This window comes from Sardina pilchardus, chromosome 10, assembly GCF_963854185.1.
Source record: "Sardina pilchardus chromosome 10, fSarPil1.1, whole genome shotgun sequence".
Lineage (NCBI taxonomy): Eukaryota > Metazoa > Chordata > Actinopteri > Clupeiformes > Clupeidae > Sardina > Sardina pilchardus.
Genome location: NC_085003.1, coordinates 6,445,656 through 6,462,660, shown reverse-complemented (window position 1 = coordinate 6,462,660; position 17,005 = coordinate 6,445,656). Strand labels below are relative to the sequence as shown.

Sequence of the window (17,005 nt, the reverse complement as noted above, 5' to 3'; positions counted from 1 at the left end):
AGCAGCGTCACCGTCTTTCAATCAGCCAATCAGAGTATGTAATACATTTCCTTGAGGAAGCAAACATCATTTGCTAATTCGCATCATCAAGATAATGAATTGGCGACCACTAATAAATAATATTCAAAAATGTGTTTTCAAATTATGTATTTATTTTTTGATTTTTTTCACTCTCCATGCCTTTGATATCACCGGTTAGTAGCCTAATGTTTCCCTCTCTCTGTCCCTCTTTTTAATATGTAGCCAAAGTTTAACCCGACCTCACAATCAGAATGTATCCATTTTACACGCAACAATGCCATTCTAAGACAATGTTCCATTCTAAAGAAAACGTCTCTCTTCGGTGAAGAGACGAGACGAGTTTAGAAAAATCTCTTCAGTGGTGATCTACTGCAGTGACGTTTCTGCAGACATGGGGACAGAGGTAGGCCATATTCCCATTTCCCAGATTAACACCTACCCGTGTGTGATGGCTAATGAAGTAGGATAATTGCTCAGGTCTTTCCATGTGTGCAGCAAAATGTTGCAAATGTTTTATCAGAGTGTTGTTGCAAGTGCAATTTTATTTTCTGCCATCTGTTGGGGAGGTGGCATTACAGCCAGGGACACTAACAAACTGAATAAGATCATAAGGAAGGCTAGCTTTGTGTTGGGGTCAGCCCTAGAGCCCTTGGAGTTGGTGGCGGAGAGAAGGATGCTGCATTAACTTTTAAATATATTGGACTACCTCACATCCACTACACAATGTACTGGTAAAACAAAAAAAAAGTATTTTCAGTTGGAGGCTAAGCCAACTAAGCTGTAAGAAAGACAGATACAGAAACACTTTTTTACCCACTGCAATAACACTTTATAATGACTCCCATCTTGGCAGAACAAAGGAATAACATTTTAAATAATTTTCTGTATGTTTATGTATGTATGTTGAATGTTGTGTTTGTATTGCTGCTGAAACACTGTAATTGCCCCTTGGGGATGAATAAAGTATATCTATCTATCTAATGAAATAGTTTTAACTATGACAAATGTGTTGTTTAAGCCATGTCACTTCACACTATTTAGGAGAGATGCATCCCCAGAGCAGAAATAGTGCGATCCAAACTCATCCAATCCTTCTATTTGATTGATCAACTTCAGGAGGGTCAGCGGGGTTCTCCGAAGTATTGTATCAAGGATGTATTTGGTAAGCTAGAAGGCCTATTTATTTAGCCGTTTAAGACTGAATAACTGTGTTCACCACAATCTGAGTGAAAGGCTGTGGAAAAACAGTGTGTTCTTTTGTGTAAAGTTGTGGCCTATTCTCAGTTTGTGTAAAACACTGATTAAAAAATGTCAAATTTAGCCTCAGAAGCAACACAAATGCACATTTCGCCACTCCTATTTCTCACCAAGAGTAATCTGGTCTGATTTGTTTTGATGGGTGACAGACCCTCAGACCTTGCAGGGAAAAGACTCCCACCAGCTTGTGCGCTTTGAGATATCTCCTCACGGGGATCACATCATCTCTATGGAGGACCGCAGGCGAAGTCGCCTAAAGAATTGCCACAGGCAGTTTCCACCTCTCAACATGTTCTCTCACTGGGTCATCGAAAGTATCCTCACAAATGAAATGTTAATGATTCATAATGTGCTGTTAAAATAATATAGATCCTTCATATCGCTATTTAATGTACATTGGGTCTATTAGTTATGCCTCAATCTCATAAATTACGTATTGTATGTGAAAACTGTCAGGTGTTCAGATGTGTTAACTTCACAAGACGCATGCAAAAGATCTGCTTTTTGCTTTACATAATCTAACTCTGTGATACACCTACATTTAAAGAACACAAAGAATACAGATGTGTAAATATTGCAGAGAATTTTTAAAAAGTTACAGATCTTTCAACCTTAACTAATGCGTTCCAGGTCATCTGTTTTCAAATATTATTGTTGCGCTCATTATTTTGAATACTATTATATTAGAGATTCAAGCAGGTGAGGGACAAAAACATTCTGACAAAAACATTCTGCAAAGGTTTCAATGGACTTATGGTCTGTTTCCTCTTGTTTGTCCTAATGATGTGTAATGCATTTATCCAGAGATATTTGACAATATGGACCCAAAGCTGGAAATGTTGAAATTAGTTTTGGACATGATGGACTGGAGTATTTTAGCTATTTTCTTCCTGGAGATCTTCCTGAAATGGCTGGACAATTTCAGGCACTTTTGGAAGAGTACTTGGAACATCTTTGATTTCGTGGTCACGTTCTTGGTAAGACCTTGTAAGACAGAGCTGCAATTAACACTGCACCTTCACAGCACATACTGTACAGTAGCATGATGATTTATCTGCATTTTGGCTGTCGCAGTCTGTCCTTCCACAAATCATCAGAGCCATCGGAGGTGTGAACAGGGGACACATCCGGGTCGTGGAGTACCTGCGTAAGCTCCGCATCCTAAGAGCTCTAAAGATGGTGTCCAAATTTCGTCAGATTCGTCTTATTGTGTTAACAGTCTCCAAAGCATTTAAGGTAGGAGAGTGTTATAGGTGTGCACTAATTGGAGATTAATTCCAAATCCATCAGATTTGTTGTAGCAAATTAATTTATGTTAATCAATTCTTTTCAGGCTATGTCTTTCATCTTTCTACTTCTGCTGGTGTTTGCTTATATTTTTGCTGTGGTCGGAGTCATCTTGTTCCAGGCTTACACACGTTCTGATGTCACAGGTCTAACATATCATGACAGTTTCAAGTAGGTGACAACTGTGTGGAAATTACACTTGCTCTCTACATGATGAAACTGTTATGCAAGTGCATTCTTGACTTTCCTTTAATTTGATTACTCACACTCCACAGGGACATTACGAGTTCTTTCATCACGCTTTTCATCCTCTTCACTCTGGACCACTGGTATGCCATTCTGGCAGATACGCGAAAAGTTCCAGAGATGGACCCAAACATCTGTGGAGTTTACATCATTCTGTGGCTTATTATTGGGGCTGTTATATTTCGCAACATTTTTGTTGGGATTCTAGGTTAGTATTTTGATGTATTATGTGCCACAGCATTCTAAGAGAAGTGGGTATAAACTGATCTGATTTCTTTTTATGACTTGCCATTTAGTGAATAATTTCCAGTCAATAAGACAAGACTTGTCACGAGAAGTCCAGCAAATTGAGAATCAACAAAAGGCTGACCACTTCAAAGCAGAGTTCATCAACAGGTTAAGACACAGACATACTACTAATCACCTTTGCACTGGATGTAGGCTATTTCAGCTATGTTAACATTGCTGTTTTTTTTGTTTGTTTTGTTCTGCTGCAGGAGAAAAAGTCATTTGATGCTTCCACAGTAAGATAATTCCTTATTCAATCAAGCTTATTGACAAAAGACTACAGACACATATTTCTATGGTAGCTTAAAAACTGAATTTCTTTATTTGTATCCAGAGTACCACAAACAGCAGATGAGTGTTTGACGGAGACCCCAATAGACCAAGCAGAGATTGCAAATATGAATGTGTATAGTACAAATGAGAAGGGTGAGATCCAGTTGGCCATAACAACTTACTTTCAGTTGTTAGATAATGTTCATAGCATTGCTGAAATTAAGGAAATCTTATTATAGTGTGGGAAGACAAAGCAATTTCATTACCTTTGCGATGGAATGTGTTGATAGCATCAGCATGGTGATATCAACAAGGGACACCTCTGTTTGTGTGTTAGCAGGCCATAGTAGTAATGAGTTCTCAGATGTGCTATTTGTCTGAGAGTCAATGATGAGAACCGTATAGTGCTGTGAAAAAATGTTTGCCCTCTTCCCGATTTCTTCTATTTTTGCATATTTGTCATTAAAATGTTTCTGATAATCAAACTCATTTTAAACTAAAATAACTAGAGTAAATATAAAAATGTGCTTTTTAAATTATGATTTTATTTCTTGAGGGAAAAAATCTATCCAACCCTACTTGGCCCTATGCGAATAAGTAATTGTCCCCTAGGTGACTAAATTAACCAACTAACTAATTGAAATGGATAATTGGGTTCAACTTCTCAAGCTCAAGTGCAGTTGGGTTATTAAGCAGGATAATGATCCGAAGCACACAAGCAAGTCAAAAGTTCAAATGAAACAAAACAGTTATGGAGTGGCATTGTCCTGACTTGAATCTAATTGAAGTGCTGTGGCATGACCTTAAACGGGCAGATCATGCTTGAAAATCCTCCAATGCTGCCGATTGAAAACAATTCTGTAAAGAAAAGTGGGACAAAATTCCTCTGAAGCAATGTAAAATACTCATTGCCAGTTAACGCAAACATTTCACTGCTGTTACTGCTGAGGGTGGCACAATCAGTTTTATTAAAATTAAATGGATGATCCGAAACATTTAAATGTGCCAAATGTGCAAAAATAGAAGAATATAGCATTGTATATCCACTCTCAGTAGTGTAGCCTGAACTTGCTCTATTAGGTATCAGACTTCAAGCCATCAGAGTTCAGGCTGTGATGAACTGAAAGATACTTTAAAAACATAGGATTTCAAAATAAACATTTAATATGTGAGAAAATGTAAATGTTTCAGACTGGGAAACCTATGTAGAGGAGAACATGGCGGTGATGCAGAAACAGGAGATGGATGAGCAGGTCTTCTGGCCCAGGGATTCCCTCTTCAGATACTTTGAGCTGCTGGAGATGATACAGCTCAACCTGGACAATAGGAAACGTTTGCAGGGTTTGGCAGGTAAGGCCTGTAGAGACCTGATTTCTGAGTGCCTTGAATCTTTTCTTCAAGAGTTATAGATCATAATGACTTGTTTAGCTCTTTGAGTCGGTTTATTAAAAGGTGGAAACAAAATGCAAAGCCTCACATGCTCTCTCATATGAAGTCCTTTTCTCCCATTCCTTCTCCCTTTCTCATCGTCTGTCTGTCTGTCTGTCTGTCTGTCTGTCTGTCTGTCTGTCTGTCTGTCTGTCTGTCTGTCTGTCTGTCTGTCTGTCTGTCTGTCTGTCTGTCTGTCACAGCTCAAGCTTTGCTCAATCTGCATGACTCCTAAAATGAAGAGACCGTCTTCTTTCTGAATAAAGCACATCTCATCTCATATCATCTGTCAGTTGTGAGCTGTAATCAATTTGTAATTTTTGATACTAACTGAATTGATGCCAATAGACTATCATTGCTAGCCTAGAAATCTAGACGCCCCTAGCGGCAAATCTTGATGTGGGTCTGGCTCGTCAGGCTATATCACTGCATGTCTGAGCCTAAACTGTGTTGATGTTTGGTCTGTGAACAGCAGGGGGTGCTACTTCTCAAACATTGAGGCTCAAAAAAATAGATTATGTGTATGATTCCTTTTTTATACAACAGTTGTGCACCATCTGTTGTGTATATGATTATTTTTTTCTGTCACATAGATGGTAGGCTACATAGATCTATGATAGGAATGATTAGAAGTTCTCTGACTGAAGTTACCAGACTTTGTGGGGCCTTTCGGTGAAAACATCCAAGTCCATAGTAGGTCAGAATAGACCTATTCTTTTAGAACACCCTTCTCATTTATTGTGGGTTACATAGACCTTGTCATGGATCTTTGCTCAGCATTAGCCACCATGACTGTCAGCTACCCATGCTAATCCCTCTAATGAAGAGATAATGCACTGTGCCTGTTACGGAAGGAGAAGCTCAGCTGGAGGTACTTTACCCGTACTGATGATCACTCAACCCAGATTGTCCCAGTCCTCGGACCTGCAGAACAGCATGCCTTGGGTCCCTCCTGCTGCTAAGCACATCGTAAGCCTACCTTGCACTGACAAGACAAGGTTCCCACTTTTAGTGGGATTGTACAGTTCCATGACATTTCTCTGACTTTCTCTGATAAAAAAAAATCCCATCATCTACTATAATGAAGCGTACAATACACCAATTAAAGATTTCAAGATGGTTGTATAGCGTTCCTACCGAAGAATCCTACCTGTACCTCTTGGTAATTCTATACTGTTTGGTGGGATGTACTGTATGTGCTATAAGTTATGAGATATGAGAAAATGTGCTTATGAGATATGAGAAAGTGTGCTTATTATTACTGATTGACAATCTACAACATTACATTTGCAGGAAAATATTTATGAAAGTATACATCCACCGTGGATGTATTTGTATTTAGATTTTGCACTCACTTTCCATCTATGCTTTACATTTTTAAAATCAAACATGGTTTCCTCCAAAAATATCAGCACAGACATATGACCTAGTGTGCCTTTTGTGCCTTGCTCTCTGCCAGTCAACATTCCTTGGTATTCGCCAGTGTTATTGTGTTTATCACTCTGGCACCACAACCGTTAGGAGTTCCTCCAGCACTGGATTTCCATGGCAACAGCGCTCCTCTGCTGCCAGATTTAGAAGACAGAAGGGTGCAGCTCAGTACTTGGAGAAGTCTGGCTGGTGGGCCGGCTTTGACTGGAGCGTGACTTCTCTAAACAAACCTACTGTAGGCAGGCACACCAAGTAACCACTAACACAGGCAACGTGAATCAAACATTAGGAGACCAAACGCTAAATAAATGCAACATTGAACAGGTGCCTCACTGTGCTTTCCACAACCCAGCTAACAGACACTCTTTAGTTCAGACCACAGTACAGTATCCGTTCCAATTTTGCACTTTGTCCTGGACAATTTGCTCAAGATAACAACTAAGCGGCGGAGGATGGCAATAGGGTGCAATTACTCATCCTTCCTTTGTCTTGCCAAAGCACATGTCCATATGGCACACAGCAAGAGTAGCCTGTCTGTGTGAGGGCATAGTTCCAACTCCCGAGCTCTTGCATTTCTATATTTATAAATGTGACACTGTCACAGTTCAGGGTAGTTATATGTCTGGCGTCTTTACTCCATAAGCAAATATCTCATCCACTGTCTCTATGTGTATGAGAGGTAGTGCTGTAGGGGGTGGCAGGGATGGGGGTACACACGTTAAATGTTTGTCCTCTCATTTCTCACTCGTATCAGCAAAGCAGCACTGGTCAACCATTCAAACAGGATGTTAGCTGACCATAACTCCTGTATTTCATAATTTCATATCTGCACTATTCTTGAGTAAGTGCGGAAAAAGGAGGCGAATAAAAAGGAAGTGACCCATGTCTGACCCATAAGATCAGGCTGGTTTCTATGGTTTTCTCTGTTGCGTGAGTCAGGAATGCGAGATATTTTCTAAATCTACCTTTTCACCAATTCAGTCATATGGCTGTTTGTTCATCTGGATTATGAATGTAAGTAGGCTTAAAACTGAAAATACACAAGCACATACCCACACAAAATACTAATGACACTCTTGGATAAATCGTACACATTATTTATTTGGCTACATATATTTCAGCAAAAATATTGATAATTATTAATATAGTTGGATATGATTATTGATTTCACCTGAGCAAGCATTCACATCCAAGATTATTATTATTATTATTATTATTATCATCATTAATAATATTATTACTAAGTGTTTCATATAGTAAAATGTGATCAAGTATGGCTTTCTGCCACATGGATAGATGAGGCCACGTAACACAATCATGAAGTACAGTACATTCACTTCTCCGGTACATTGCGAGTGAGAAACTCTTGAGAATACAGCTGACACAAGGCATGCTATGGGGAGAGATTAAGGGTGGTGTGAGGTGTTGGTTTGTAATGGTTTATGGTAGGGTACTTTACCATAACTACACTATTAATTGTGGTAACTTGACTGACCACTACTGGAAGGTGGGGAGGGATGGGAAATCGGTTCGGTCAGCATTCCATCTACTTCTGGCCGATGGGAGGAGGAACGCGGATGTCCTGGCCCTTCTCTAGCTTCTTCTCGCACTCGATCAGGTAGTTCACGCCGTCAATCACTGTCTGCACCAGGTGGACCTGAACATTCACCAGTGAACAATGATTACTGTACGCTACACGTGATCTCTCTTGAGTTCAGAGTTAGAGTTGTAGGGGTGGCCAGGATTGGGGTGCAGGCATGTTAAATGTCTGTCCTCTAAGACCATAAACATGTCAGCAAAGCACCACTGGCCTGCAGTTCCTTCAGGATTATGTTAAACCCACAGTACAGTATATAAGCTTGGTGCATTTTTGGCATACCATACAATATTGCTCTGGGTATGAGTTCATGTGTATCTAAGGAATGACATGACGAATACATTTAGGTACCCAGACCACCAAGAACTTTACCACAGTAGCACTATAGCATTTAAATAGCGTATCATTCATTAACCAGAATTTCATTATTTTATATCTGCACGGTTCTTTTGTACATGGAGAAAAAGGGAAGCAAAAACTAATGTGACCTATGACTCAAAATTTCAGGTTGGCTTCTAAAGTTTCCTCTGTAACTTGAGTCATGGATTTCTGAGTATATTTCTTGAGCATACTGACATGCTATCAACAATGTTCATGTGAACTATGCATGTATCTCAACGAGTGCTCTCAGTCAATTTACATATGATTTTAGCACCATATACATACAGTGCCTATAGAAAGTCATCATACCCTTTTGAAATAGTTACTTTTTTTTGTCTTACAGCCTGAAATCAAAACCTATTTTAAAAACAATCTTTTTCAGTTTTACACACCATACCTAGTGTGAAGCATGGTGGGGGCAACATTATGTTGTGGGGATGTTTCTCTTCAGCGGGGACTGGGAAATTGGTCAGGATAAAAGGGAAAATGGATGCTGCCAAGTACACCCACATTCTTAAGGAAAACCTGCGTCCCTCTCCTAGACAGCTGAAGATGGGCAGGTCATTCGCCTTCCAACACGACAATGATCCAAAACATACTGCCAAAAGAACAAAGCAGTGGCTTAAGGATAGGATGGTGAATATCCTTGAGTGGCAAAGTCAGAGCCCTGACTTAAATCCTATAGAAAATCTGTGGTTTGACTTGAAGAGAGCAGTCCATCGCCATTCCCTACAGAATTTGACTACATTTTAGCATTTCTGCACGGAAAATTGGGCAAATATTCCCCTATCTAGGTGTGCAAAGCTATAATAGAGACATATCCAAACAGATTGATGGCTGTAATGAAAGCAAAAGGAAGCTTTACAAAGTATTAAGTCAGGGGTATGATGACTTTTCCAACCCTGTTATTCTAGTTTTTAATTTTTTATTAATTTTCAGAACTGTTGACTTTTTTTTCATTATTTTGATGTTGTACAGCTAAATTTGTAAATAAAACTGGAAAAGATTTTTTTAAAAATGGGTTTTGATTTCAGGCTGTAAGACAAAAAGAGTAACTATTTCAAAAGGGTATGATGACTTTCTATAGGCACTGTAAGTAGCTTTGTAAGTATCTGCAATATGAATAAATGCAATGTTAGTGTTTCAGCTCAATAAGATGGTGTTGCCATTCTATATCACTTTCACTGTAGCGACTGGCGACAGTGATTTTTAGTGCTGTCATAAAAATCATTGCATTGGATATAATTACGCCAGCAATGACCATCCTTACAACTCTTCTCTTGAAGTTCATTCTTGAGACACAGCACTCCTTTGATTACGTCAATTAAACTCTCACAACTCAAGACTATCTCCCAGCAAAAATGATATGAGGTGCCTGTAAAATTCACCACCATGACGTGTACTGTACATCTGGATGTCAGCACACACTCACCTCTGACTGGCCCAGGCGGTCCAGGTTGGAGATGTCGAACGTGCTGCCCACTGCTGCCGTGTCCACTCCCCCGGTGCCTCTCTTCTGCAGACGCAGGTTCTCCAGGATCTTGGAGAACCGAGGGTCCTTCAGACAGATACACACAGCGTAGACTCATTACCACTGACAAGACAGACATTCAGGGTTCTAGGACAATGAGCTATTTTGCAATGAAGTGGGTCAGTGCTTTGCCCAAGAGGAGATTACGCCTTCTGTTATCCTCTCACATACATACTGTATAATGAGGTGTTGTTCTAGAGGAACAGCTAGAGTCCAGGATTCCAAGGTTTGCTTACTGCCATTAGAGCAAATTGGCCTAAGGGAGTGCTGTGTTCAGTCATTGTAAACTTACTAGGAAACAACACTGGCCAAGTTACAAACCGACATTTCATACTAGAGTCTGGAATGGCAGAACAATGGTGACTCAGTGACCCTCGTGGTAGTGCAGCATTCATCAGAAAACTGCTGAGTGTTTCAATATTGGCTCTAGGGAGGATCTAGTCATTCTGGGAAACATGAGCGAATCCTCCTCCTCTGTAACTAGGGTAGAGGCTATTCAATGCTCGTAGGCTGAGAATTGAGGGACGCTGCGACGTACCTTGCTGAGGCGGGGCAGGTTGATGTGGACGCCGGCACGCAGCCCTGTGCCCAGGTTAGACGGACAGGTGAGGATGTAGCCCATTCGCTCATTCCACATGAACTCCCAGCCCTTCTCCATGATCAACCTCTCCACCTGTTGGAGCCACACAGACGGCCACTAAGCATCTCTTACCCACAGACAAGTGTCCACTCTCAGTAAACAACTGAAAGATTTTAGTACTTCTTGTCAAGATCCCATTGGAAATGCATGTGTTGTGCGAATGTGGCTGTGTAAGCGAGTGTTTATGCAAGCATGTGACCCATAGATGTTGCTACTGTGTTTAGCACAAACAGTCGGAACATGGATGTTTTACTGGGTCTTCCTTATGGAGGGGGTTCATGAATTGCATTGTTTTCTGGGGGAACTGGAATGTTTGTGTTCTCTGCATCCTCACAGATACACACGCTTGCGTAAACACTCGCTTGCACAGCCACACACGCACAACACGTGCGCTGTTCCACAGCACAGTCTCAAAGGAGTTCTTATCCCTGCTGTGTCTCCCACAGCTGTCCTGCATCTCACAGAGCTTTGTTTGACAAATAACAGCGACTTGTCTGGCCTCCAAGATGACTGTATGCCAGCATGTGTGGGTGCATGTGTGTGTCCGTTTACCATGCAGTGCTTGTGTGTGTGTGTGTGTGTGTGTGTGTGTGTATGTGTATGTGTATGTGTATGTGTATGTGTATGTGTATGTGTATGTGTATGTGTATGTGTATGTGTATGTGTGTGTGTGTGTGTGTGTATGTGTATGTGTATGTGTATGTGTATGTGTATGTGTATGTGTGTGTGTGTGTGTGTGTGTGTGTGTGTGTGTGTGTGTGCGTGTGTGTGTATGTGCGTGTTTATGAATGTGTGCATGCATGCATGTGCATTCACCTCTTTCAGGCCCCTACAGAAGCGCTCAAAGACCCTCTTCATGTTGCCCCCCTTCTCCATGGAGATGACACGAGTGTGGTCCTCCTCATTGACCCACACCAGAAAGGTCTTCTCATTGTTGTGCCTGAATCATTCAGCAGAGACATGACGTTTAGAGAAGGGACTGAAACTGGTTATAGCTTTTGTCGGTGCAAATTACAGAGATATACCACTCATGTTTCTCCTATCACAATAGGAGATGAAAAACTGCAACTCCTCTAATTAAACAATCATTCACTGGCATTTAAAATCACAGTCTGACCTCAAACCATCACATTTTGTGACGTAGCACAATTTATTCAACTTCTCGTCCAGGGCAGGTAAGGACACCATAGCTAACAGACACAGTTGTAAAAACCGACTGCAATGAATAATGGAGAGGTTGGCATGTGGGCATGGGTGATCGATGCTGCCGCGCATAATGGAATAGCACTGGCATGGCTCTATTTCTGGGCACGGGCTGTAACTTGAGGCTGAGAGGGCACCGTCAGCATCACTAATGCTCATCCGCCTAATTCACTCAAGAAAAATGCAACAAGCAAGTCGGAAACAACTTTCTGCAATGCACATTGTTGCTTTTTAGTTGTGCTGCATCCATTACAAACACTAACAAGTTAATCAGTCATTTTAAATTGGAGGTGAGGTGAAAGTTGATGTAAATGACTCGATCAGAATTGAATTTCAAAACCTACCAGATTCCTCTTGCATCGGGCCAATCGCGGGCCATCCCTGCACAGGTCAGGAGTGGCGATACAGGCTTATCGAACAGGAAGTGATCCTGTGTGAATACGAAACACATGAAAACCTCTTGCTATTCTGTTAACATCTCTGGGCATTCAGTCAACAATCATCATTGGTCCCATCACTCTATTAGGCAAAATTAATGAAATGAGTCCAGTGGCATAAAACCAAACTCTTCTGAAGTCAGAGAGACTTCAGGCCTGCAGTAGAGCGAGCTAGGCAAAGAGTGCACTTGTCTTACATCAATCAGCTGCTGCTGCTCCTGATCAGTCATCTGACCCAGACCGAAGTAGCGGCCGGACAGATCCCCCTTAAGGCCGGCCAGAGCGTCCACCACCACCCGCTCGACCTCTCGTCTCTCCGCACGAGTGCACGCCGGCGGCAGGCTGAGTCCACGGATGCTCCGGCCCGTCCGCACACGCGAGGAGAGCACGTAGCGCTCCTCAAAAATCCCAGACCGAATCTGATGGTGGATTACATTTCATGGATGTTGGCTCTAACAACAATCACATACATTTGCTCAGACAATTCTATTTGGCCTAAGAGTCCAGTCTTGCATATGAATTTAGGAACTCCATGGAGTTTAGTATGATCTACCTTGCTGGCATCAAGATCAGTGGGATGGGTCATCGCTCTGGGGTCATACCCATTGTGCCTCTCCTTAATGACAGGATCAAAGAGATCTGCGAACACCTGTTAGTGAAAAAGAGGCCAGAGCCATTTGGATAGAATACAGAAATATGTTCATACCAACTGGTACCAACAAATCTCTCAAATGACACACATCTCTGGATGTATTTGAAGAAACATTAATTATTTGTTTTCCACTTCCACACAGTTAAAATGTTTGCCCATGTCCTCTTATCCCTGGCTTAACTGTTTTGTTAGCCTTTTTTACAGTCACATAGTTTTATTAACATTCATTTGTCTTGTTTTTGCCTACCTCTTTATATTGTATAGTTTCTAGACATATTTTACATTGTATGGTACTGTGTAAAGTTGTAAAATCACCAAGGACTAAAATGATTCATATACAGTACATACAAACTTTAATTACTACAAAATGATATTTATGAAGGTATACAACAAACTATGCAAAGGGTTTTACATTAAAACATTACATTAAAATACATAAAGCAACACTGGTCATGCCAGAGGTAGGGGTTACATAGTGATAAGAGACTAAAATACATAGGTCAGAGCCCTGGCATCAAAGCTTAAAGCCTTGGTACAGCTGTGTCACATCTGTCCCCTTACTGCATATAATCCCAATGCACTGCAGCTATGTTCCACAATTCAAACACAGGCCTCTCAGGAAAGGCAGATAGACAACATGGTTTCCCATCGGAACTTATGCATGGTGCAATGACAGACTTGTGTTAACACGAACATTCTGGGGCGGAGGAGTCGCAATATCTACAGTACACCATCCTCCTGTGAAACGCTCCTCTCCTCTCCTCTCCTCTCCTCTCCTCCCCTCTCCTTCCCTCTCATCCATCTCCCTCCCTCACCAGAGAGGCTGAGTCTACTGCAGTATTTTTCAGTAAAACAGCAGACATTGGACATGGTTATCGTTGGTTTTCATTTGGCTATTGATTGAATTGCCATTGTTTATTATTGCTATTCTCCTAATAATGTACTACTACCAACATTTTATATTGTGCACTATTACATGTAACTATCGTGGTGTTATTTGTATGTCCCTTTGGACAAATCCCATAACCATAGCCATAACATGGATGCCCAAGTCAGAAAGCATGATTAGAACTACTTGAAACATTACTAAGGCTTATGTCAATAGCTGATGATGCCAGTGTTCTCATGACCTTGCTACTTCTAAGGCAACCTGAGACTCAGTTTACCTCATATGACTCCTCGTCCCCAGCCACCATGCCCACGGTCTTAATGAAAGGGTGCCCAGGATTGTCAACGCCAGTCTGTATGGCATTATCCAGGGTGAATCCATTTGGAGTGGCTTTGTCACACAGCTTTGCATAGACAGCAGGAGTCAGATGACTGGCCATGCAATTGTTGTGTTTCAGAAGATCTGGATATTCTGCACTGTTTGAGCACACACATATAGACTTTACATAGAGGTGATAGTCACTGCTTCACACAGAGGCAGTCCAGAAGTGGTTGATGTACTCGCTATGATCCCTAGAAAGGCTGCAGTAGGCTACAGTTTATTATGAGTGCATATGAACATGGATATACTGTATATAGGCTATCACCGTTATATATAAATGAATAAATAAATAAATAAATAAATAAATAAATAAATAAATAAAAGAAATCCCGCATATTACACTTTCTTTAGTCCGACTGTGCATTCCATTCTGACATGTTTGTAACATGATAAGGACGCCTAGAAAGAATCTATTGACAGATAAGCAAATGTACGCCATGATTTGGGTACGTTCATGCATACGTGGATTGAAATACCCCTAGACAGCCAATTGCTTTCAGGTCATATGAGGACATTCCAGACAGTTCCATGTAGGCTAGCCTACATATAACTCATATTTCGCTTGGACAGCCATTACTTTGTCGTCTCTACGTGCCTGATATTTCCTACATCAACTGGGCTACTTTAAATGCACATGAAAAAAAACATGCCTACTAGACTACGATGCCTCGAGCCGTCAGGGTGCGAATCCCACGAAACCCGCACTAGCATGAATTCGGTTATACAGGCTAAGGTAGTAAATACGCACGTCTCCGAAACATCATCGATGAAAGCACAGTATGTGTTTCATGTCTAAAATGTGTGCCATTATGACAATGAATGATGAATAACGGATTTCGTATGCAGATGGCATCTACTTAATTGGACAGATAACCTGCATGTAACAGAATAAAGGACTGTGTTAAATGCATCGAAAATCTGTGGATGTGATCAGGTTTACCTGGCTGGGTACAGTCTCCGAACCTGTGACCCGGCGTTTACATGTTGCTCCCTGCTCAGCAAAATCCCTGCTGTTAGTGATCCAGCTCCAACTAATGACAGGATGCCCACATTTCTTTTGGTGGACAAAATCCGGGCGAAGTTGCTTGCCATAATATTTCCACAAGACGAGAGTCGACACAGGTACAGCTGAGCAGAGACTTTGTTGTCGGTATGCCGCTGAAAGTATGAAGCCAGAGATAAGAGAATCAGATGCGTGCTCTGAGTACCAACCGTACAGTATAGTGGATGCAGGGATACTGATTCCCTCAGAAGATTAACCTACAGTAGTTTAGTCGTAGCTCTGAACTCCAGTGTAGGCAATAGTGAAACAGTCGAGACTGGGCAGAGGGTTGGATGCAGTCTGAAGGACGGGATAGCTGCTATAAGTGCAGCAAGTGGGAATTACTCAGAAAGGGCGGTGCGCTTTTGGTAGGGTAACGTACTACAATGGTATCACAGAACAACTTCTATTGTACTAACTAGAGGGTTCACAGGCCAAGCTCAATACAATTTAGTAACGCATTTATTAAAACCGATTGACACACAAATGCAACTTAAATAGAGTTTCTGTAATAGACTGATCAATATCAAGGCGCCGATAGCAGGTCATTGGTTCAACACCCAATACATGCTTATCCTTACCACACACTGTACCGTCATTTGGGGAAAAACAAAGGGATCAGCCGCTTCCCATAGCTAACCCCTTCTATTCTGTTTGTTTAAGTCTACCATTAGTTGAAAACAATAGCTCTACTGTAGGGAAAACCTTCTGCCGCTAGGCCTAAGCCATTGCCATATCGGGATCATGCCTCCAGAATGAATTCAGTGACCCTAGAACATGCTTCGTTACCTCTGGTATACATCTGGGTGAGGATATCCATCTGTAATGTATTGCCTTCGTAGTACTCAAACTTCTGCTTTGGCAAAAACGTAAACCACAACACCACTGGTAGCTGGCCACTGTCTGACAGACAGCGAACAGGTGTGACTGCGCCATATGCCCAAGCTTTTTCACTAGTAGTGCTATTAGTGACTCCTCTAGCCCATGCAGCCCACCAGATACTGGAGAGGCATCACAGTTGTCCCATGATGTCCTCAACTTGCCGATACTAAACACGTCCCAAAACAGGTATAATGGGTAAGGGGTGTAGCTGGGTTAACTAACATCCCTTAGAAAGGTTAAATGATGAAAGAAGGCCTACACATTCAGTCAGTCACAAAGACTATTTCAGGCTTTTTGTGGAGAGAAGATTGACACTTGATTAAGCAGCACATTGAAACACCTAGCTCATCTCTACACGCTTACTGTAAACTAAAAAAAAAAACCCTAACTAACGTTGCATGGCTGTGTCTCTGCCTCTACAGTCTTCTACTAACCTCAAAGTCACTGAGCTTAAGTGGGTGGGGCACCTTATCTCTCTGACTGTTTACATATGATACTGTGCAAGGCACTTCAAACAATACACAGGTCGGATCTTAAATTTACCCCACCCCCACCTCTTCGCATAAAATCTTCCCTAGCCCAGGCAGAGGTGATACATTGACTGCGATTATCTGTCCAGAGACTGGTTGCGGAACAGGGCCATGGCTTGATGTCACGTAGGCTACCCACAGAATTTTACACACCTTTGGGCCTTTGACCAAGAAGGTGTGTCCACCAGCTGACTCTCAATAAAAAAAATAATAAAAAAAAACCCAACACATCCATCTGTGGCATACGCACTTCACCTCCTGGTCTCTAAAATAATCTTTTTCGCACATCGCAACCTCATGAGATTGCTATGTTCCATCCGAAGTAAGAGATGCAATTAAAGGTGAAACAACAAATACTGTAAGGGCCAAAATATGTGATCCAATCATTAATTCCCTTGCAATTTTGTCAACTGGAGGACATTATACAAAATAAACAGTAGAAGTTGCCGTTTCTAGATAAGAGATTGAGTACCAAAGAGGTTTACTTCAATCACCACACCCTCTCAAACAATACCTGCATGACGAATTTAAAAATGATTAACAAAGTCAAGGAAGTAAGATTGAATTTAGGAAGCCCTGCCGACGGTTCCTCAATTGTTGTACATTTTG

General features: G+C 41.4%; 2 protein-coding genes across 3 annotated transcripts; one reads left to right on the top strand and one right to left on the bottom strand.

Moving 5' to 3' along the window:
• Nucleotides 1-306: 306 nt before the first annotated feature.
• LOC134094036 (cation channel sperm-associated protein 2-like) lies at nucleotides 307-5,085 on the top strand. Of its 2 annotated transcripts, XM_062547404.1 has the most exons (13): nucleotides 307-424; nucleotides 1,063-1,183; nucleotides 1,428-1,592; nucleotides 1,909-1,977; nucleotides 2,083-2,255; nucleotides 2,353-2,514; nucleotides 2,612-2,736; nucleotides 2,841-3,019; nucleotides 3,108-3,207; nucleotides 3,309-3,335; nucleotides 3,434-3,525; nucleotides 4,564-4,722; nucleotides 5,004-5,085. In XM_062547404.1, the coding sequence occupies exons 1-13, from the start codon at nucleotides 413-415 to the stop codon at nucleotides 5,033-5,035; spliced, it is 1,416 nt and encodes a 471-aa protein (XP_062403388.1). In that variant the 5' UTR covers nucleotides 307-412; the 3' UTR covers nucleotides 5,036-5,085. The 2 variants fall into 2 exon arrangements, with proteins under 2 accessions (XP_062403388.1, XP_062403389.1); XM_062547405.1 differs by lacking the exons at nucleotides 3,434-3,525; nucleotides 5,004-5,085 and having other exon boundaries at nucleotides 4,564-4,716.
• Nucleotides 5,086-7,312: 2,227 nt separating this feature from the next.
• On the bottom strand, nucleotides 7,313-15,331 carry ckmt1 (creatine kinase, mitochondrial 1). Its single transcript, XM_062547406.1, has 10 exons — nucleotides 15,207-15,331; nucleotides 14,883-15,100; nucleotides 13,839-14,037; nucleotides 12,574-12,669; nucleotides 12,218-12,439; nucleotides 11,928-12,013; nucleotides 11,197-11,320; nucleotides 10,279-10,413; nucleotides 9,642-9,767; nucleotides 7,313-7,888 (listed from the first exon to the last, which is right to left on the bottom strand). Exons 2-10 carry the CDS (start codon nucleotides 15,032-15,034, stop codon nucleotides 7,778-7,780), a joined length of 1,251 nt encoding a protein of 416 aa, XP_062403390.1. The 5' UTR covers nucleotides 15,035-15,100; nucleotides 15,207-15,331; the 3' UTR covers nucleotides 7,313-7,777.
• Nucleotides 15,332-17,005: the final 1,674 nt, after the last annotated feature.

Excerpts from the sequence above, each read along its gene's own strand:
- ckmt1 (XM_062547406.1), bottom strand. The coding sequence starts at position 15,034 with ATGGCAAGCAACTTCGCCCGGATTTTGTCCACCAAAAGAAATGTGGGC. Across the intron at positions 11,321-11,927 it reads CCCGATGCAAGAGGAATCTG|GCACAACAATGAGAAGACCT; the intron begins GTAGGTTTTGAA and ends TGAATGATTCAG. Across the intron at positions 9,768-10,278 it reads ACCTGCCCCGCCTCAGCAAG|GACCCTCGGTTCTCCAAGAT; the intron begins GTACGTCGCAGC and ends ATCTGTCTGAAG.
- LOC134094036 (XM_062547404.1), top strand. Across the intron at positions 1,593-1,908 it reads CTCTCACTGGGTCATCGAAA|GTCATCTGTTTTCAAATATT; the intron begins GTATCCTCACAA and ends AATGCGTTCCAG. Across the intron at positions 3,020-3,107 it reads CATTTTTGTTGGGATTCTAG|TGAATAATTTCCAGTCAATA; the intron begins GTTAGTATTTTG and ends CTTGCCATTTAG.